The following is a 22372-nucleotide window of genomic DNA, read 5'->3' on the forward strand; positions in this document are numbered from 1 at the left end:
GTCATGATTGTTTCGTTAAATATATAGTTAGTTGTGTGGCAAAATAAATAAAAAAATAGCTGCATTTTACATGGGTGTAAGCATAATACAGGATGCAGTATGTAGAGCTGTATTGTACAGCATACAGTTGATAGTGTTTTGCTTTCCAGATGTACAGCTTAATGCAAGATGTCATTCAGCAATTCAGAGACATAAAAGTAATGCTATGCCAGCATTTGGTTAAAGTTCTGTTCATTTTATTTTAAGTTGTCATTGCACATAAAAATAAGTTTCAGCATACATAAATAAAAGGGAAGTGATCACTTTGCACATCCAGAAGGTGGTCCTTTTCAAATACCAAGGGATATCATGTCTGTATTTGATGTATTAGGATTGCAAGCAGCCATAATGAAGAGACTTGTTCTGAACTGCCATTTAGGAGTATTAGATTAGTAACTGAATCAGACAAATAGCAATGTATGTAAATGTTTCTGCGGCTTTAAAAATGTGTGTCAGTAGTACTTGTATTTTATAAGAAGTCAGTTTGCAGTGTGTATTTCATCTTACTGTGACATTTTCTATTGCAAATACTTAATAACAGTTAATTCCTGAATAAAAATTCAGAGCTAAAGTAACAGTTGTAAAGCTAGGTGCTGGACTGTTAAGGTAAATATCACTCATAGAACTAGACATTAAAACTGTTACTCTACCTTTAAGTATGTTCGTCTCTCAAGATCTCATTTCAAATGTATCTTTGCATTTTATTTCATGTTTTATATGCTTACCAGTAAGCCTCAATATCGTAATATTTTAGGAGAAGAAATATTCCAAATTCACAAAGATCCAGGAAATTAAATAGTAGCAGCCCCTTACACTCCACTTTCAGTCTGTAGTAGCACTTTGATTCAGACACCGATGACTGGCATAGTCAAAGCCCATTTGAACCCTAACTTTTAATGTTTCTAAGCTGTGTCACATTTAGTTCATAGTATCTAAGGTTAGGGTGAATCACAAGAGTTTCATCAGTGAGATGTAAAAGGCTGTGGTAGGGGCAGCGCGATACTAGAAAGCCATCTAATTTTAGTGTAAAGCCTTCAAATTATTTCATATACGTTGCATGTGCCTTTCCCACACCGCTCACAAGGGTGGTTTGAAGTCACAAAATCTCCCATTTTCATCTTCTGCTTACCTTTTCCACAACTTATGCATCTGTCTGCCTGCCAGCAATCACACCAACAAAACAGAATATTTATTGGAGTTTTGGACTTAGTAATTGCTTTTTGTTGGATACAGATGCTACTGTAGCATGGTGCGGTCCATCTTTTCATTGAAGGATGAAGGACATTGAAGATACATCCTTATCTTTAGGTTCTGTTTGGCATCCTTCTGGTGTTCTAAACTGTCCATTGCAAAACAGGTTGTTAAAATAAAATTATCATCATTACTTCAGGGAAGAGTGAATTGGTTGGAAAACATTGCTAACTAGGAAGTTCTGTTCAATGAAATCTGGTAACATCTTGCAGCTTCACACCACATTATAAAACAGTCAGATCATATACATACTGGATCAATTTTGTTTTGGGATGGGATATTCAACAGAGAAGCACTTCAGTGTTAAGAATGCATAAAAACAATACTTTGTGTTTGACTTTTGGAAGTCCTTCTTCCAAATAAAATGTTATATCTGGATGACTCCAGGTAGAAAAATCTAGGTATAGTTATATGTGAACTTAACTTTCTAAACTGGCATCTCGGACAAATGCTCATCAATGATACTTTGCCTATCATTGGTTTCTCCTTTTCAGTGGGGGGATTTTCTTTGCTACTTAAAATTGGTGTGTAGCTCCCTAGATGTAGTTGACATATCTTGTAATTGTGAAAACTGCTCTTAGAGGAGAACAGATGTATTATGGGCTGTATAATTTGTGAAGTATTTTGAAGGCCTTCTTGATGAATGGCACTTTAGAAATATCTTATTGTAATTAAATTATGGGAAGCATTTATAAGGTGAGTGGATTCTTTTTTTAATTTTCGTTTGAATGTTTTTCTCTTAGGAAAGCCCCTCTTAAAAATCGATTATGAAGAGTTCTCTTTGGCTTTAATGAAGTTACATAGTTTCATGCCAACCACTTAAGTTCAAAATATCCAGTATATTTATTTTACCATGTAAATTGTGCACTACTTTTTTTTTTTTAAGCCTTTGTTAGAAAAGTTGCTTTCCATCGTTCATTTTGAGGTTTTCCCCCCCTTCCCTTTTGTTTTTGTTTTTCTTCAGTTTCCATTACAAAGAGCAGTGCAAAAATCCAATCTTCCCCTTCCAAAGTGACCCGGCGTTCAATGCAGTCTCCACAGAAATCTGCTCCAGTACCAGCGCAACGGGGCAGGAAACCAGGTCGGGGCAAACCCCCTGGACAGTCTGCAGTTCCCAAGAAGGGCAGGTCTCCTAAAAATATTCCCCTGACAAAAAGCACCTCTCATACTGAAAATCTTAAAACAAGGAAAAAAAGTTTAAAACCTGGAAAAAAGGTTAGTTCTTATCTACTACTTTATTTTATGTTGCAAAATTTCGTAGTGAGATTTTTTTTTAATTATTATTTAATTTTCTGTCTTCAGCCTTCAGGGCTTTACTGTTTTCAGCAACTGATTACAAGAAAAAGTCTAGAATAAATATTCTGGAATATTTCAGTATAAACTTCTGTGGATTATTTTATTCCAGAACAAGATTACTGATTTATTTATGGGTGAGTTGTTGATGTTGAAGAATACTATTCTGGGACAGCTATTTCCAGTGAAATTGCAAAAGCCAGGGAAGCCTTTAGGCTTTTTAGTCTGGGTTATTTTGTTACTGAACCATATGTATAGTTTGCGGTTTTGGTGGTTTTTTTTTTTTCTTTTTTTTCTGTTTCATGTTTAGAAACAAAGGCTTAGGAACAGTGAGGGCTTTGTTGCAGAGTTTAGGCATTTTAAGCATACGTCTGGATTTGCCGAACGAAATCTTTTAGATACACCCTAATCCTTGAGGTACTGGCATGATGCAGGAAGCTTCTTTCCAGGCAATACATTTCTGCAGGTGTGGGCCTAATTCTGCCCTGGTCTGAAAGCCATGGTGCCTTTCTGCTTTTTCTCCCTGCCAAGCTGAGTCAGACCTGGAGTATTGGCAGCTGCCTCTAGCTTCAGCTCCTCTGGAGCTGTTAGATCAGGTATGAATTGACACTGCTGTAAACCCCCCTCTTCCCACTCCCACATGATGCCACCACTGGTGGGTAAACAATCCCAGAGCAACCTAGTTCGAGGAGCTGAACTGCCAGACAGCTAACCCAGCATCCATCCCTCTTACTTCCTTCTGTGTCTGCTCCACCCCAAAAAAGCACAAGTGCTGTGGCTGCTGCAGAGAAGGATAGGATCACAGCAGGGCAGATTTAAGGCAACTTGAATTGCTGTGGAAGTAAAATCTGTTTTCTGAGGCTGGCTCACCCACTGCAGGCTGTCAGGAGTAGCAATCCTGCAGTGTCTTTCCCCAGACAAGTTGTCTGTCCCTGTGCTCCTCATCCTTTGCATTAGCACCAATGGGAGAGTAGGAGGCACTGTTTTCTCTGGGGTTTGTTGGTTTTTTTTTTCCTTCACCCTCAAGTTTCAAAAAGTTGAAGTTTGGAGGGGTTTCTCCTCCAGTCTGGATCACTGGGCTATGGGATCTATTGCTAGTGGTATGAGGGAAGGGGTGAAGTAATATAGCACAGGGGGACTTCTCCCTTCAGTGATAGCGCTGATCAGTGCAAAGTGCTAGGGAAATAACATTGTTGTAGTATACCCAGAAGGCTCTAGCACAAAACTGGAAGCAGGCACTTTGTTGAAATGTTGACCACAACGTAAGAAATTATTCTGGGAACCAGAAATTGAAAGGCAAGCACTGTCTCCTCTGCTGCCTGCCCCTTCCAGTTGGGCATCCAGACTGGTAGGCTACTGATACAAGTGGTCTCCAGCTTTATTTCTTGCTTGGTGTATAGAAGTGCACAGAGACACAGATTAAGGGGATAAAGGTGCTCCCATCCAGACACAGCTTGTGGATGGGGTATTCTCTGTAGGTCTTTGGGGGTCTTTAAAGGAGCGCACCGAACACAGGACTTTCATATCTTCAGGATGTACACAGGTATGGCAGGATGCACACTTTCATGTAAGAGTTTTGTCCTCAGTGTTTGATGAAAAAGAAATTGAGAGGCTTTGCATATCCTTTGAAAGAATAGTTAGAGGTATGTCAACCTTAGAGGAGGCTTCTGGGCTTTAAACACTGGGTGTCTGGAAGTGTCTGCTTGGAGCACTGCATTTGGCACCTGATCTGTGTGTGGTATTTGTGGGGATTTGATTTGGTAATGGGGGTTACTGCTGACACTCCATGTCTTGAGGCAGTGAATCTGAAGTACCTCTACTCACTCCTGATTTCTCCTGTGGGACCAGGCAACTCAAAGTTAGGTTTTGCAGAATCTATGTTTGATAAATCTAACTTGGGGAGTTTTACTACATTAAGTTTTGCATTAAAAACTCGAAAAAAACAAGCTCCTTTTGAGAATCCACAGGAGGTTGTTACTGCTTTGGTACATGGTTAAATTGCTAAGATCTTATTGCAAGGTCTTCATTGGACTGTTACACCTGTTACCATGAGGGTAAAAAGAAGAAATGGGGCTTTGTGGGAGTTCTGCACACACAGGGTGTATCTGACATGGAGTGCCGTAGAGCCTATATACCTCACAATACATATGCAAATATAATGCAAGTGGTATGCGCCTAGAGATTTGAAAGTGCCTTTTTTTTTTTTTTCCTCTCTCTTTTCCAATACTGATCCAGAAAAACCCTCCAGATTTCAGGCTAAGTAATTGTGCTTCAAGTGTGAGCTGGCTTTGTGGTAGTTCAAAACCTGTGTATTTAGGGAGATTGGTCAATGCCTGATACTCTGTAGAGCTGTTTGACTTTCCTTGCCCTTTTATGTTTGTTACGTTGCATTGTTTATCATTGTGCAGGTATTAACTTCTGTTATACAGTGGGAATGTTGAGCCGTTGTCATTTTTCTCCTTTATTTTTCTAGTTTTCTAAGCTTCTCTGTAAGCATGAGATGCATGTTGGGTTTTGTTTTCTGTTTGTCTCCCCCAGTTTGCACTGTATGTTTTACTGTGTCATAATGGAGAAGAAATCTCTTTGTATCTCTTTCATTATTTTTAAAGTATACTTTGCATAACAATGCAAAGAAATCCTTCCAGAATTTCTTGAAGAGGTGCCTTGTCTAAGTGTGGATCATAGCCCTAAATTCGACCCCACAAGAAGAGAATTTTAAGCATCAGGGTAAAGCCTGTGAAGTTGACCATGTGGTGCCAGACTGTGAGCATTGCTTTATGTGGGCAAACAGAGCTGGCATGCCCTCCCAGCTGGCAGGGGCCAGCCAGGGCACCCTGACCAAGCAAATGTGCTGAGTCCTGCTGGGAACATGGCCTGCCTCGTGAAACAACATGGCTTTGGGATCGCAATTTGCTGCTCTTCAGTTTGGGGTTGCAAAATGAGAACCTCAGCTGAGCAAGCATAACGTGAGGTACCTCCAAAATAGATGCTCCTTCTTGCTTCTGAAGGAGAAGGTAGAAGATGGCTGGGTAGCCTCACCACGCTGATGTGTGAGTGTGGGTGTGGAGGGTGCCTTACAGTTTAGTGTTTGTGTTTTTGTATTTCCATTTCTCCCATTTCCTCTTTCCCTTCAACTTGACCACCCATATTTTTGTAGTGCAGTGACAGGCAACTGTGCCCACCCCAAAAAAAAAAAAAAAGTCCCTGCTCTAGACGGGCCTTCAGGAATGTCAGACTTCCGATCAAAAGCTGAGTCTTCCCAAGTGCATTTTTGCTCTCTGTATTAAGGATGGAGACCTTTCTGTCACCCAACGTTAAGATACATAGGCAATTCCTGACAAGTAATACATCACAGCTTGGTTCAGTGTCTGACCTGAGCCACCTCGTCTCATTCGCAGTAGCCTTGGCAGTCTGTTCCTTAGGTTCATGGGGATTCCATGCAGTGCCATATTGTCAAGGAGTTTCTCCAGCCACGCCTATTTTCTCTGAACTGGAAAGGGGCACAGAAATTTTCTTAAAAGTGCCTTGTATTTCAGAAGAAAGTTAATTTATTCTTCATAGGTGTTGTCAAGAAGTTAAGCACTGCTTAACTGTTAAGAAGTTGTATATTTTGTTTGCTTTCAACATGTTTTTTAATATATTATTTGGAAAATATGCTGCTTCTAAAAGTGTGAAGGATGAATACTGCTAAGTGGAAGAGGGCTTAGCTTCCCTTAGCAACTTGACTGAATTTTCACTTCACTATAGATCAATTTTTGCAGTATATCCTTACCATATGAGTAGCCAAGTCACTGCTGCCTTCAGCAGTGCCAAGACCTTGGGTAATCTCTTATATTCCTAATTTTTTTTGATAGGTAAGAAAATGAGAATGTAATCTGTTCTCATGCAAGAATAAATGGTGAAGGGAGAGGTGATGAACTTTTCTTCAATTCATTATTTCTTTTATTTCCATATATTTTCATAGCATGTCAAAGCACATTAGAAATGCCTTCCTTGTTCATGTCTCTTTTCTAAAACCCAGTCCAAACCAAATTGCAAGAAAACTCTCCCTTTCTCAGGCGGAAGGTAAAGCACACTGACCAATTTCTAAATCTGTGCTGAGAACTCTGGTTGTCTGTTGTATAATAAGCTGCAAGTAAGTCTGACCTGGGAAAGGAAAAGGTTTTGGCAAGCCATGTAACTGGATTGTAACTACTCGTTTATTTGATATTTTGTGTAAAGCACCAATTCCTGAAAGTGATTACTTGAGAATTTCAGCCTCTTTGAAACGAGCTGAGGGAATATCTGGGTACACTGTAAAGTTGACACCTAAATGTGACTCAAATTTTATAAGGGAATAAATACACAGCCCAACTAATTGATTTGAGTTGTGATAAACCCAGATGATTGGGAAGGTATGGACAGGAAAATAATCTAAAACACCTCTTCTGTGCTTCTTAGGATTTAGAAACATTGTGAATTGATATATAAAGCTCCTTCTTTTCCTACTCTTTAGATAGAGGTGGGCTCTTTTTTTAAGTCCTTTTTCTTCCACTGCTTTACTTAAGTAGCTGTAAATGCAAACTGACAGTTTCTGGTCTTCCTTTCCTGGACAATATCTTCTCTGCTGTGTGTATTAATTTTGTAATAAGAAACCCCACATATTCAGTAAGATGGTAACTGATAGCAAAAAAGGATTTGCAGACTCCCTAAACAACATTAAACATTTTGACTTCTCTTTTTTCTTTTTTTCTTTTTTTTTCTCTAAACAGAAAAAAGTCTTACTGGAAGAACTGACTCCTGCATCTCCTTCTCCTCATTCTTCTCCTGAGGGGGACAGTGGCACTACACAGATACTTAAAAGTGGAATTGGTTTGACTGGTGCAACTGCAGCAGTTATATCCACAGGTAAAAGGAAAAGAAAAAAAAATATTACATTTTTAGTGTGAAATGGCTTCCATTTTAAGCAAACTAGCAGTGTCATTTTATGGAAAATGTGCTGCAAACTTATTACTGTAAGTCATTATCCAGCTACCTTATTTTTTAAAGATACTTGCAGGTGCTAGTGTTACTTTGCAGAACTAGTATTTTGATGCCTGCGTTATAGCAGGAAGTGCTGGAGCACAGGGGCTTTTGATAGATCTGCTAGACCTGGCAGTTGTTCCTGCCTGAAGAAGGAAATTGTACAGTTCTTTCATGTCTGTCCCACTCCTTAATGTATGAAATGGGAATAGATGTAGCTAAAACCCCATATGATAGTCTGATATCGTGCAGACTGTACTATAATATAACAAAATGGAGATTTTATCTCTGTATAGCCTTACATTAAAAGAAACAACTCGGACTGTTTAAATGAAGTGAAGGCAATTAGAGGAAATACATTCCTCCTTCCTCTTATGTTTGCTTGGTTTTGATATATAATGAAATGTGTCTTGGAAGGGTTTGGCGAAAGAGAAATAAGCTAGTACATGAACTAACTCATTGAAGAACTTGTAACCCTGTAGTGAAGCAAGTTGTTTGTTGTCAACTGAAATCTCAGAACTTTCTAAAAACTCCATAAATTATGATAATTTTGTTTGGGGTGTTTTTTACATTTAAAACCTGTTTTAACAATAGAAGTTGTCAGGCTCTTCTCACACCCAACTTCAGTCACGGATGACAGGAAAATATGTATGTTTCCTAGGAAAATAAACCTGTAGAGAGGCAGTTGTCACTGAGGCCAGGCTGAAGATGCCATGAAAACTGTTTTTGCTGATTTGTATCTTTATTTGTACAAGTAGGTTCTTTCAGCTTGCAGACATCAGAGAGTAAGCAGATATGCATGAAGACATAAGATCATTAAAAACCTTACAGAAATATTTCATTTTTAAAGATACAGGGTTTTAACTAAGCCCAAATAATACCATAGTTCAGAAATTATGGCAGTCTTTTGTATAACAGAATGCTTAGATTGTCTGCTTAATTACCACAGGGACACATTTTTTCATTAAGCTGTGATAATGTCTTGGGTGCATTCCTGGTCCTGTGACAGCCAAGGCCAAAAAGGAAAAAATCTTCACTTACGGCTTTTTCCCACGCTTTTTCTGCCTCGCCATTCCTTTTGAAAGACAGTTTTGCATAGTCTCTATAAAAAGTAATTTCAGAAGTTCTATTTGATTGTTTTGTGCTAAGCTTTAAACCACCTTACAGTTTTTTTAGAGAAATATGTTCATTTTATTTAGCAGAGAAGGCCAAGTTGCAGTGTGGAAATCATAACATGAGTGGTTTGGGGCTTCTGAAAGTACAGACCTTCAGTAGCCGTTACACATGCACAGGTTAGCGTTATATGTGTGCTTCAGAACTGAGCATCAGTGGTAGGTGTATACCATAGGGTTGACTTTGTTGCAGCTTCTCAAACAGGAGCAGAATTAGGGCAGTAACTTGGTAAGGCCAGCTTTTAAGAACCATGGCATCGTAGTTTAGAGTACCTGCCAGAAATTTCTCCTTTATTAGAACTAGTGTATGAACAGAGATTAGTCAAATTAAAAGGTAAGCACAGATTATGACAGCTTTGTTACATTAATGAGATGTAGAAGGGCTTTAGAGACCAGAAAGAAGTGGGTTTAGGACTCAGGCATGAGAACAGAAGACAGAGCACTTTTTGCATGCTCTGAACGTATATATGTGTGTTCAGCTTCTTGAGTTGATCAGTAAATCTTTTCCTCAAAATTTAAAAACTATGAAGACAGTTTGCAGTTCTAGCTTGGAAACATGTCTTTTTTTCCCTGGCAGTAAACATGGCTTGTTCTTTTTCAGTGTGTGTTTATGTCAACAAGCATGGAAATTCTGGGCCTCACCTGGATAAGAAGAAGGTTCAGCAGCTTCCAGATCACTTTGGACCAGGTCCTGTCAACGTGGTACTTCAGCAGGCTGTACAGGCTTGTGTGGATTGTGCCTATCAATCCAAAACAGTCTTTGGATTTCTGAGATCTGGCCATCATGGAGGGGAAATGATAACTGGTATGTGAAGATGCTTTGTTTTTTCTGTTTCTTCACTTGGTTGCAAATTTGAGGTAGGGCAGAACTGAAGTAGCTGCAATGAGTTTGTATCACTTGTCTAACTATTTAAGCACAGTCAAGAACATATACTTGTGAACTCCTTTTCTAAGGGAGTATTGGTGGATGTGATTTATCTCACTCGGCGTCCAGGATGATTTGAACAATTCTTTAAATTAGAATTTGGCAATAGCAGCATTAGATTACATATACGCAGTACAGTTAGATTCTTAAGTGGAGCTCATGTGCCTCGTTTAGTAGCTGTAGCCAAACATTTGTCAAGTAAACTTAGTACAAGTGAAATAATCAGCTTTAAGTCAAGTCATTCACATAATCCTATCCATACGTAGTGTTTGTATTCTTGATGCCTTAACCAAGTGAGTGAAAAGTTTCCAACTAATCTGTTCAGCTTCCAGGCAAGTGATTCCACATGTTAAAGTAGCTGCTTCTTCCCTTCCCTTGTTTCCCAGAATTGTTAGCAGTATCTTAGGTCAGTGTTCATCCACCGATGTCCCCTATTATGGAATGGGTTTATTTCTATTACATATTAATGGCAGGTTTATAGATAAATTATCTGTATCTTAAACCGAGTAACTGCTGCTTGACATTTCTCTTCCTCCTAGGCTGGGATGTATCCATATAGCAGTTAGCACATCAATTCATAATTCTGTCACTGGCGATAAAAGGACTTTCTGTTACTCTAATCTCCTTACATTAACACCAGATGTGAAAGATGATTAGTGGAATACAGGTTCAATTAAATCCTCATAAAGATATTGCTAACAATATTTAAAGAGCAGCACCCCAACCTGCATATAGCAGAACTACAGTAAGCCTTGCTTATGCATCCCCGTGAGTTTGTTCACAAAATGGATGCTACTTCTCTGCTGCGTAGTAAAGGTTTAATGGCATTGTGTATGTGTGGGTTTGGAACTCATTGCTTTATTTTTACAAGATATGTGAAAACTTATTACATTATTAATATCTTGCTGTACCTAATTCAGACAAGTCAATTTTCTAGAACAAAATGCAGAGATGTGTATCACCAGTATTCTGTTTGTGATTGTTTATCATGGAGTAAATCGTAGGCCAGTGGCGTATCTGTGACTGAGTAGTTGAAAATAATTATTTCACAGAGGAGAGAGAAATTTCAGAATCCTTATGTATTGTGGTTTGTTTACATTCAAAAATTCTGTACAAAAAGAAATTACTGTTCTGCACCTGGCTTCACCCCAAGGCCTGGATTCAGAGCAAGCATCTCTGTAGCCCTGGGTTTGAGGGACTCGGCAATGTGGATTGCTCCTGAAGCAGGGTCCTGGTCCAGGTGATAGTGAGCCACAAGACGCCAGTGGGTTTCCAGTGTTCTTGAGCTCTTGCCTTCTCATCAGTTTGTCAAACAGGTCGCTGAGAAGTGGGTGAGCAAACACTCCCTGTCATGTTATCAGAAATTTGTGAACTATCTTGAGAAGCACAAAAATGTGACTTAGGTTAATGTAGCACATTACAACCAGCTGTGCACATGAACAGTAAGGAAGAAGAGGAAAGCTACAGTAGAATAAATAGAGAAATTACAGAATGAAGTTGTGAGAGCGTTTTCTTGTAGAGTTTTTGTTTGAAACTGGCTTTGGAGTGTGGTTTGTTATTCAGGTGATGGTTGTTTGTTTTTAGACTGGCAGGAAAAAAAGGTTGTAGCAGAGAATGAGCAATCTAAATCTTTTGTGGACTGATACTTTCATGACAAGTATTATACCTGCTTTAGGAGGAAACTGTATGCTAATGAGGTTGTGGATAAAATAATCTTGCTTGAATACATGTGAATAAATAGTGGTTCTTTTGGTTCAGCTGCCAAAGAAAATAATTGTTTTGAATAGAATAGATTTTAGGATTTTTCCACCTTTTAGTACTCAAACAAAAGCACAAACCATTTTATTTTTGCTTGATGCATAATGGTTCAATTCAGGCAAATATAATTGAAAGGAAATTAAGGGCTTGATTAGCAAGCCAGTAATGGTGGTGGTGGTGTCAGCCCCTTTTTTCTCCTTGTAGTGCAGAGACTATGGTGTTCAGTGGGATGAAATAGACTCAGATAAATCTTCTCAAGCAGAGAATTAAAATCAGACTCTGGGGTGAGTTTCTTTACTGTCAGACAAATGCATTTCTCTGATAGTTTAGTTCTCAGCCTTTGTCCTGGCTTGAAGTTGGTATCTAAAACATGCTTATACAATGAACGGCAGGTGAAGAAATGAGAGTGACTCTTCACCCCAGGGACTGGGATTGCATGTGCAAGCTCCAGCCTCTGTTTATTTGTCATTAAAGGTTGAGGTTATTGCACCTCAGAAGTAATCCTTTTTATTTTTCCCCCTAGCATTTATCTGGGAAGTAAGAGGCTTATGTTGTCCCAAAGCAGAGCAGACAGTTGAGCCTATGGATCTGGGTCCTACACCCTTGGAGTTCGTATGGTTGTCCTCAGGTGTTCAGAGTACAAGGGAGCTGTGTTTGCACTGAATTTTTATTTGTGGATTTTTCCCATGGTATGTCTTGCTGGGGCAGTCACATTGCCTCAGCTGTTTCTTGCTTTATCCTCCTGACAGCTCTAGGATAATATTGTTCTTTTCAATGCTTCTTTTCAAAATGAGAAATTAAGGCATGGAGAATAAGTGATTTCCCCAAGGTCATATAAGAAGATCCGTAAGGCTATTATAAAGCATTTTAAATGTTTGCTGTAGCTGACTACTACCTTGCAGTAAATTTGTCAGGAGATCAGGCCATGCTAGGTCTCACAGCCCATTTACTCTCCAGAGCTGGTTGAGTTCCAAGCAAAAATTTGCCTTCAGAGACCCCTTCCCCTAACAGGAGGTAGAAGACCTTGTGTCTGAGCCACATGTGGGACTGTGAATCATTAGCATTTCATTTGAACGCTGAAGCCTGGAAAAACTGAATGGGCCATGGAAACACATTGGTCTGGGATTTGTCTCTGTAGTACTGACTCTTAAACTTTAAGCACTTGCACTGGATGTCATGAAGGAGATGAGAAAAGTTGTTGATGCCAGCTGGTTAGCTTGCATTAACTCTAATCAGAAGCTTCCTTACATCAACAGTGTAAGTAACTGACACTTCTGATTTCCTAAGGAAGCCTAAAATATGCTAAACTTGGGTGTTTTCTTTGGTTTTGTGTATATTATCTATCTCTTTTGTAACACAATATGGAAATGTTCCTTAATTCAGATCTGTGAATAAAGGCTTTCTTGACACTTTTGGGTTTTGGTTTTTGTTTTTAAATGCATCTGCTACCAACAAAATGTGATCCTTTAAAGCTCTACTTATCATTTGGAAACATGTTAACAACAGAAAGCTGCATGACAGGCTGAAAATCAAGAAGACAAATTGATGCATAAACCTGGTGTTTATGTCACTTCTTTCTAGCCCTAGGATTACCTTACAAGTTTGCTCCTGCTTTGTTGTAATGTCTTTCTAATCAGAAGTAACTAAAAGTTTCAGCTAATGTAATGGTAATTATTCATCTTTTAGTATTGAGTAGTACTGAGTCTTTTCAAAATCTTACTAGTTTTCACAAAAAAGGAAAGTACCATCAACTGCAACACTCTGGGGGGCAAGGAGGGAGGTCAGCAAGTAAAAGGCATAGGCACATGTCCAGGCTTTTTTGTGATCACTCAGTTTCAAAGACACCAGATCCATTTGTGGCTGTTGTGGTATCTCTGCCATCTAGCTCCTGTTGAAAAAAAAGGGAGCTTGACCACTGTAGTGTTGACAGCAGGATAGATTTCTCTAGTGATAAAATAGCAAATGGCAAAACGGGTTCTGTAGTCAGAATTTCAATGGTGACGGATGCCAGCATATTACCAAAACTGTGCTCAGTTCAGTTAGAAACTGAGAAAAAAAAATCTTACAGTTGTTTCCTTCCTTTTTTTTAAAAAAAAAAATGTTGTAAATTTTTTTTGGCAAGTACCGTAAAGGGTCTTTTCTGTGTAATCTCCTGCAAATAGGTGGCGGAGAGCTTGCTGGTTTATAAGTGAACAACAGAAATTATGCATAAGGTTTTGGTGATGAGGGAATAGTTGCAAGTTTTGTTATGCTGGTGTGAATCCAAAATTATTTCATTAAAATAAGTGCCCATAGAGCAAATTTAAACTAGCATGTATCCAATGCAAGGTAAAATCAGTCCTTTGGATGTAAGTTTGTTAAACTACCAGAATGATTGTTTAATCTTCTCATGTGTAGTTTAAATCAAATCTGGACGTCTTCTCCTTTTAAGTTAATGATGGTGTTTTACTACATGATGCTTAGGAGGTGTTTGACATCATCTTCTTATTCACAGCTTCCTTTGATGGGGAAAAGCATGCCATCAATCTTCCTTCTGTAAACAGTGCATCGTTTGTCCTGCGCTTCTTGGAGAAACTCTGCCACAGCCTGCAGTGTGATAATCTCTTCAGTAGCCAACCTTTCAGCCCTTACAGGGGATGTGCACATAGTCCTACAGAATATGATAGGAACAAACCAGGTACTGTTAAACAGCTGTTATTTTCAAGTGCTGATGTTTTTGAGAAGTGTGATGACTTTCTGAAATGTAACTTTAAAATCTGTCTTTCTGTGACATGAATTGATTGAAATGAATATGCTTAAGTTCTCAGTGAATTGGTTCCAGTGTGGTAGTGCTTTGACAGGATGGAATAGCTCATACCACATGTGCAGAAATCATTTTGTTCAGGAAACTCCTCCTTGTAGCCAAGCCAGGAAACGTATGTATTGTACCACTGTGATACCACCAAAAGGACAAGCTCAAAACTTCACATTTCTTTTGTTAAATTTATGTTTGGATCATAAAATAAACTTACAAAAAGATACTTAATGCCTTATGAGAAGGGGCTTGCCCTGAAAGGTCTAGCCCTTCCTGCACCGGTAAAAGGTCCTTCCTTCCCGCTTTATTCACCTTACTCGGTGACGGCTCCAAAAATTTTGCATCCTGCTATGTACCATCCAGTCTTCTAGTAGAAAAGGTGGGGGTTGTGGGTGGCTGCTTGCGATGTTTTGTTTGAGGCCAATATGTTTGTCTGCTGCGGTGGGAGTGTAGAGCGAGGGAGAAATGAAATGACTTGCACAGGATCTTTAATCGGGTTGTTTGCAGGGCCTGGTATTGCAAGTCCCAGCCCAAGGGTTACCAGGAGCCATAACTGAGAAAGCCTTGATGTTGGGGTAAATTCAGAAGATTCATACTGGGTGTGAACCTTCCTCACAGCTGTCTGATAGCTAAGTCTGTCTTCTGGGTGCTGCTTTCGAAAATAAAATAGTCCTCCTGCCCCTTTTCCAATGGAGAAATTATGTTTATAATTACGTCTGTCATATAAAAATCATTAGTTTTAACTCTTTTCAGAAAAGTAGACAGGATCAGGGTAATTTGGGTGATGACAGTATAAACTAAGCTGTACTTCTGTACTTCAGCTTTGAAAGTTTGTGTCAAAATGACTGAGTCTGTGTGACACAAGAAAATGAACTGTAACCTAGTGAATGGCTGATGTATGTCTTTGCTTTTGTCCCTGGACTTTCCCCATGAACAGCTTTATGCTAGAATAACAGGCGGTGACTTTCCTCTTCACAGCAAAAGAAGAAATACCTGAAAACAGGAGTGCTAAACGATACTCTCAGGACTCTCCACCATATACTGCTCCTCTTTCCCCTAAGCTTCCCAGAAATGATGCTCATCCATCTGAAGGTAATTACATTATGTCGGGATTATATATGAGGATTATTTATGGATTCAGTATTTCCAGTCAAAAAGGACCGAGTACAACATATGTGTCTGGTTTGTCTCTAGCCTTTGACAGGTCAGGGTGAAAGTATGTTAATTATTGATCACTGGCACAGATTTTGCACTTAGGAAAGATCTACTGCAAGTTCCAGCAGTCCTTCTCCTAAACCTGCTAGCCTTTTTTGTGAAGAGGCTCAGGCAAATAGGTGACAGATGAAGCCTCCTGCTTCATATATGGCTATTTAGCGGAAAACCAACTGCCCTGAAATGGATTAGGAGACAAATTGGAAGCAACTCTTAATAACTGTAGGCTGGGGGCATTAAGTAAGGGTGTAGCTTCATGATACAGCGCGGCTGAGTTTATGGCTAGCTGCCAGTGGAAGCTGTGCTGCTCCTGCTTTCCTTGCCTCCTTGTTCCTGCAGTGGGTCCCTGGCTGGGTGGTGAGCTGAACCAGTGAGCAAAAGCACAGAAAACATTTTAGTGAAGTGCAGAGTCATTTGCAGTTTACTTCTCTGGACTGATGCACCATGGACTTGGATGAACGCAGGGAAGAGCTGAATAAAATGCAGCTGTGGCCAGGGTAGCAGTGTAGCCTCCCTGTGGCAGCTGACTGTTAGATTGATTTAGCTCACTGATGAATAGCACCTTTTCCTGCACTGCAGCTCAGCTGCAGTAACTGAGCATGTGTCTAGTCTTAGGCCGCCACAGATGTGAAGTAAAGCATCTAGGTTTAAACCTCAGTGAGAGAGACTTAGGAAAACATGTTGGTTTTTTTACCCTGCATTTGCTACTTAACTGGTTAAGCCACGGTAACTTCTTGATGTTGACTTGTCCTGTCTGATACGTACTTTCTCTTGCTGCAAAACATTTGCACAGCATTTTCAAAGGCTTTTTTGAAATACGATGAGGATTAGTTATTTTTTCCTTCATATTATTTTTTTTTTCTTCTTTTTGGAGATCCTGGGGTCATTTTGTGTCTATTAGCATCATCGGGGCAGAATTGTCTCTTCTATGCAGATTAAAAAGTCATAGGACTACAGTTAAGGCCAAAAAGGGTATAAACTAAAAAAGCTCACAACAATAGCTTGTTTTAAATGCTACATCTTATTATGTTATATATGTGTAGCACATTCATGTCTTTGTAATAACAGCTGCAGGAAATACAGTTCTGCATTGATTATTGATTTCTATGTCTTTCCAAAAGAAGTCTGGCTTCATTCCCCTGATATATTGTACACCTAAGTCAGATACTTCTGGTAGGAAACTTAATAAGTGTGGAGCACTTGATTATACTCAAATTGAGTAGTTTCAGTTGGAGCAAAACAAATGTTTGAGTAGATCTGCATTATCTTGTAAGAAATCTTCCTCAAAGTAAACGTGTGCACATACTGCTTTTTAATCCTTGTTTGCCAATGTAACCCTTTTACAGATGAAGTCAGTGTAGTCTTTGAAATACATCTTAAGATCAATAGTTCATTATAAAGTAAAGTTACTTGGATTAAAAAAATAATAACAGTTTTGCCATAGTTTCAGAGCTTTGAATTTGTGCATTTCAGGAGGCAAAGTGTTCTGTAGAGTTATGTGTTTCACGTTAGGGCAAGGTCCTCTGAAAATCTGGAGACAATTTTATAAGTCAGTCATGGGCTGGTTAGCAAGAAGGATCTGCCCCAAAAAAGTTCTGGTTCCATCGAGACACAGTTGTCTTGAAGTAGTTGTTTTGAAATATCATTTGAAGGCAAAATGGAATAATTGTGGGAAAGGGTCTTTTAAACAGCTCATTTTCCTTCTGATCTGCTCATGGATGTGTTTTGCAGGTTTTGCTGTCTTTCCTGCTCGCTAACAATTTTTTCCTAAAGTTATGAAAGATAAAGGAGGAGCGAATAGGGAATAACTCTTTGTCTCCCTCCCCCTGAAAACAGTGTTCTTACTGCTGCAGCTGATTACATCATTCCTGTTTATGTATGAGGCAGAACAACTGGCTTCTAATTCCCAGAAGAGCTTCAAGAAAGCAAAACATCTGATTCCTGCGAAGGCCTTCAGTGTTTAAACAGTCTGTTGTCGTCCTTACACTTGAAACATAAGGCCTTTTATTGGCCTTTTATTAATCTACCCAGAGATCAGGTACTCTGTTGTGGAACCTCCTGTCTCTTTCCATACCACTGTTACCCACAACTGCTCAAAATGTCAAGGCAGGAGTGTGTCATTCATTGCTGCATGGATTGCAAAGCTCCATTTGCTGGATGCCAATTTTGAATCAGCTGTTGACCCCTTTTTCAACCAGATTGCAGCTGCTTTTTGTTTGTAGAGAGGTTAGATGAATAGAAAGGAAAGTGGATTGGGCACCATAGTTGCTTAACGGAAACACCTTCTCTAAAAGATGAAATATGCCAGCTTTTCCACCTTCTGTATGTGAATTCAGAATTTACAGTAAGATAAATTCAAATGCTGGTACCTGGGGGAAAAACAGCAGAGTTCATCTTTCCCAGCCCTATTTACTTTTGTTTTCTTTAGGATATATATCCTCAGACAGAAATGTGGGATATAATTGGAATAAATAAAACTAAATTCCTTTGTAATATAGTCAATTAAAAAAAAATTTTGTCCTCAGATATCTTGACAAGGATTATGTAAACATTTTTTTAAAAAAAAACAACTGTATTTGGGACCTCTGTTTACTACAAAAACTACAAAAAGTTTTTTTTGTAATACAATACATGGAGTTGTGTAGTATATGCTTAAATACTCTAGCTGAAATTTTCTGCTGGGGACTGTTGTCTCCATTATTTCATGCTACCTTTTAAGTCTTTTGAAAACTGAAGCTACAAGTTCAGTCAGTTAACCCTTAGGCTCCTTTGTATAGCTTTGCTGTAAGTATTTAAAGATATCACCTGTGCCTTTTGGTCTTGGACTGAGATTTCTGTTGGTGATTTTGTTCTCTACAGCTATAATTTTCCCTTGGCTGGCTACCCTTTAATTTTATAGTATGTATTGTTGACTACATCTCTTAAAGTCTCTCTAAATTATATAGAGTACTGGCTTTTGTTTTTCATTTTGGTAAGTTGCTGCAGCTACTTCAAGCTGACAAATGTAAAGAAGTTAATTTTCTTGTTTTCTTTGAAAACCTCAGTAGCTGCTTCTTTGCTTTTGTGATTAAAATGTAACAAACTAAGTGTGGCCATGGTTGTTTTCAGGGTTGCGTATATGAAAGAGAAGGACTTGTGTCCATAAAAGCTTCTTTATTTCATGACTATCAAGTTTAGTAAAAGATGTTACCTTGTGTTGCAGAACTTGCCTTACCAAATTCACTAGAGTAGCAAGCTGGCGCTCTGAGTGCTTTTGTTCCCTTTGAGAATTACGCTGTCTGAAGACCAAAATATGCTTAACAGTTCTTCACCACATTCCACTTGAGAAGCTAACTGGGTTTTTTAGGAAAATGCTCTTCCTTTAGTTTTAATTGGGTATTCACCCAAGAAATTCTTGAAAGTTGTCATTTAAGGAGGGTAATAAAAGCTTATTTCAGGAACTTGTTTTACAGAACATACCAGTTCTTATTCCAAAGAATATGCTGCTTTACTAGCATATGTTTTATAACTTCACTAGAGTAATTTTCAAGATGGTAGTGTGGGTTTTACACTTCTGTGAACCTGTTATCTGTATTTTCCAGCTCTTAAGTCTCATGCCAAAGCAGCATTTGTTTCATACAGATTTGTACATCATGCTTCCAACTTCTTTCTTGGGCTAGATATTGGTCTGGTGCAAACAGAGCAGAATACATATGATTGCTAGGGAATGGAGCAGTGTTCTCATTGATTTGGGGTTTGTTTGGTTGGGTTTTTTAATCTCACATAGCATGTTTCTGCCAATCAAACCTGAATTTGGTTGACCAACAGTGGAATTTTCAGTAATCAAGCAAACCTGACTCCTGTCTCATGGCACCGGGAAAAGGGACCTGCTGAACTCTGCTCATCTGGCTTAGAAACAGTATTGACAGGCTCTAAAAATTCTTCAGTCTTCTAAGTGGGCATTGTTTGTGTTTTGCAGAAAGAACGAAAAAGGGGAATGTTACCCTCCCTTCCTGAGACCCGTTTTTATTTTTCTAGCTTGCTCAGTGGGTTCAGTAATTTACGTATATCTTCAGCTTTCCAGAGTCTGTGCTCGTAGACCCTGCCCTGCGCAAAGAACTAACTGTATGTAGATACAGCATTGTGGTCAAAACATGTTACATTACTGTGCCATACCTGGCACCTACCACTTCTGTGGCTTTGCCTGCAACCTGTTCAATTTTTAATGATGACCTCTGTGTCTGAATGTATTGGGATCTATCTATGATAATTGCCCACTTCTTTTGTTTGTGAAGTTACTGACTCCCTCTGCTGTTTAGAGCAAATTAAACAATTGTTAACAATTTTTTGAGGTTTTGTTTGTATTAATATTTTCTTGCAAGACAAACGTAAAGCATTCCTACTGGTTAGCTTTTTGAGAATATAATTTTTAAAAGGTAATGAAAATGCTTGACTAAGGTTGTTTGATGTATCAATATTAACATCGGACAGTTTTACCACTAAAAAAATTTCCTCTGTCATTTCCCGGTTCGTAGTAGTTAACAAATACAGCTGAAATGATTTATGGAAGATTCCCAAACTTGACATATTAAATCTTCTGCTTCTTCTAAAACATAAAAAAAAAAAAAGTTTTAAAAATACAGTAAGAGCGCAACGATTACTTGAGGAAAAGGGGCAAACATTCAGCAGCAGTGATTGCCTCACAGGAGATTTGTTAATAGGCTTACAGGCTGTCAGTATCTTCAGGGGAGAACACAGCAAGGAGTTAAATAACAAAGGTATAATGTCCATCACTCTGAACATATTGATACTTGCTTTTTCTGTAGCAGAAACATTACCTATAGAGGAAAACAGCACTTCCAAAGAACACAGATTTCCTGAGGACTCTATGGATTCTGCACTTAATTCTGTAAATCCTTCAAGCCCGACCCGTCGAAATTCCACTGAATATCGTACTTCAGGAAGTGCAGCATATTACAGAAATTCCCTTCAGCCAGTGACTGCTACCTCAAATTCAGCCCCAGTCCTGCGCAGGCTGTCCTTGAGCTCCGCTGGGAGCAGTGGTTACTATGAAGTTAGTAGGAATCGAATACAGGGGCGGATTGAAGGTATGCTATATAATTAAACTTGCCAAAAATATGTAACTTTTTTATTAACATACAAAGTCTGTGAATTATGCATGAAGAAGCTCTTTGCCATAGAAAAACTTGCATACGGAGTGAAATGTTGTGCTGTTGCCAAGCACAGGCTTGCTAACGTAACTGCAAATGCAGAACTTAAGCTTGTTAGAATTAATACTGTGGTGCAAGCTAGGGAGGTCGTGCCTGCTGCACCTTCTTCTCACTGCTGTTGTGGACCCTGCAGCAAGCCAGACCCGAGGGGGCTAACTATATGCAGCTCACCTCCTGAGCATCTTATTAACTATTACCGTGGTGCTGAAATATGGGGATAAAGTTTCCTCCTGTCCCTCCCTCTGTCTGCACAGCCTAACTTTTGCCTTTGCCACATTCCCACTTAATGGCATCTTGGGATACAGGAGCCAAGTACAAGTTGAACTAATCCCTCTAGGTATGTCATAGTGCTAGTGTTTATGCTGCTGTAAATATTTGCAGTTATATAAGGCATTTAGAGTCAACTGGAACAGTTCACTATTATTTGGAGGAAAATAAACCATCTTTCATTTTAATATATTGCAAAGAATGCATAATAAAAGCTGCATGTTAATATTAAGAATGTCTTTCATAAAATGGAATGTGTTATCCTTGTATAGACTAGTGATACTTCTTCCTTTCACAATATTTTTGTACTAAAAGCTGCAAGTTCCACAACTGGACCGGATTTGAATTCACTAAAAAGGGAACCTTCAAGAATATTGAATAAGGATCCTTCCACCTGGTCAATAGAGGAAGTAATGCGTTTTGTGAAAGAAGCTGATCCACAGGCACTAGCTCCACATGCAGAACTCTTTAGGAGACATGTACGATGCATATCCATTCTGTTCTAGTAGATTGTGTGTCACGTTAATCTCTTAAAATACAGCTTTCGTGTCTATCACTATTTGCAATTGAAGGTAGAATAGACTCTACTCATACATTAGAGGGAGGCTGAAAATTATTTTTCCACTCCTGCAGTATGTTTTCTGAAACTCCTCCTGCAGTATATTTTCTCAGTGTTCTACTCTTGTTAGACTCAAGTAAATACCCACTGTTCCAGCTTATATGGAATAACGCCAATACTGGAAGTATACAAGTTCTAATGGCTAACATCCATGGTACCCTGTCGTCCCCGGTACCTCTGGAGAAGATGGCATTCTCATGTACGGTCTGGGGCATTTGGCCTACATAGGTGACACCTCTCTAAGACAATCTGTTTTAGAGACTGATTATCCCGAAGTAGAGATGCTGTTATACCTTGTAAGCTTTCCTCTTTGTCTTTAATACTAAAATTCAGAGAATCAGTTGAAATGTTGATCTGTTTTGAAAGACAGTGTGTAGGGTTTCATAAGCTCTAACTAGTTGTTGTATTTCGAGAGATAAACTGTGTCAATTTCTCTGTGCTGTTTTTGGTCTCCCCTCTTCCTTCTCACTGTGCTTTTCTATGGCAGGTTGCTCAGCAAAGAGCTGCTTTCTTATTTCATTGTATATATGGCACTCCAAAAAGAGGTCTGCTTTCTCTTTAGTAGTATTTCACCCTCGTTTTGTGCCAGCTCCTACGAACAGTTAAATATCAGGGTAAGCTGGATTGGAATGAAAACTCAAAATAACTTCCTGTCTTATGTTTTATTTTTAGTTGTACAACAAGACTAAATGTGACTTGTTTTGTCAGGTTTGTGTTTAAACAAAAAACAAAACAAACAAAAAACCAAACAAACCCCCCAAAACAGGTTGGATTTCCTTAAGGTGTTTTAGGGAACTGATTGCCTGTTTACAGTATGTAATGCTACTAAGA

General features: G+C 38.9%; 1 protein-coding gene across 8 annotated transcripts in view; it reads left to right on the top strand.

The window, feature by feature from the left end:
- Window positions 1–22372, top strand: part of SCML2 (Scm polycomb group protein like 2) — a 96373-nt gene that overhangs the window by 67988 nt on the left and 6013 nt on the right. For all 8 annotated transcript variants that reach the window (XM_080377139.1, XM_080377140.1, XM_080377137.1 and 5 more), the window contains 7 exons: window positions 2255–2505; window positions 7335–7470; window positions 9358–9561; window positions 13934–14116; window positions 15212–15325; window positions 20251–20532; window positions 21238–21401. In XM_080377139.1, the coding sequence (XP_080233265.1) occupies window positions 2255–2505; window positions 7335–7470; window positions 9358–9561; window positions 13934–14116; window positions 15212–15325; window positions 20251–20532; window positions 21238–21401 (1334 nt within the window). The remainder of the gene's footprint in view (window positions 1–2254; window positions 2506–7334; window positions 7471–9357; window positions 9562–13933; window positions 14117–15211; window positions 15326–20250; window positions 20533–21237; window positions 21402–22372) is intronic.

The sequence above is a fragment of the Falco punctatus genome (genome assembly GCF_963210335.1).
Source record: "Falco punctatus genome assembly, chromosome: 2".
Classification (NCBI taxonomy): domain Eukaryota; kingdom Metazoa; phylum Chordata; class Aves; order Falconiformes; family Falconidae; genus Falco; species Falco punctatus.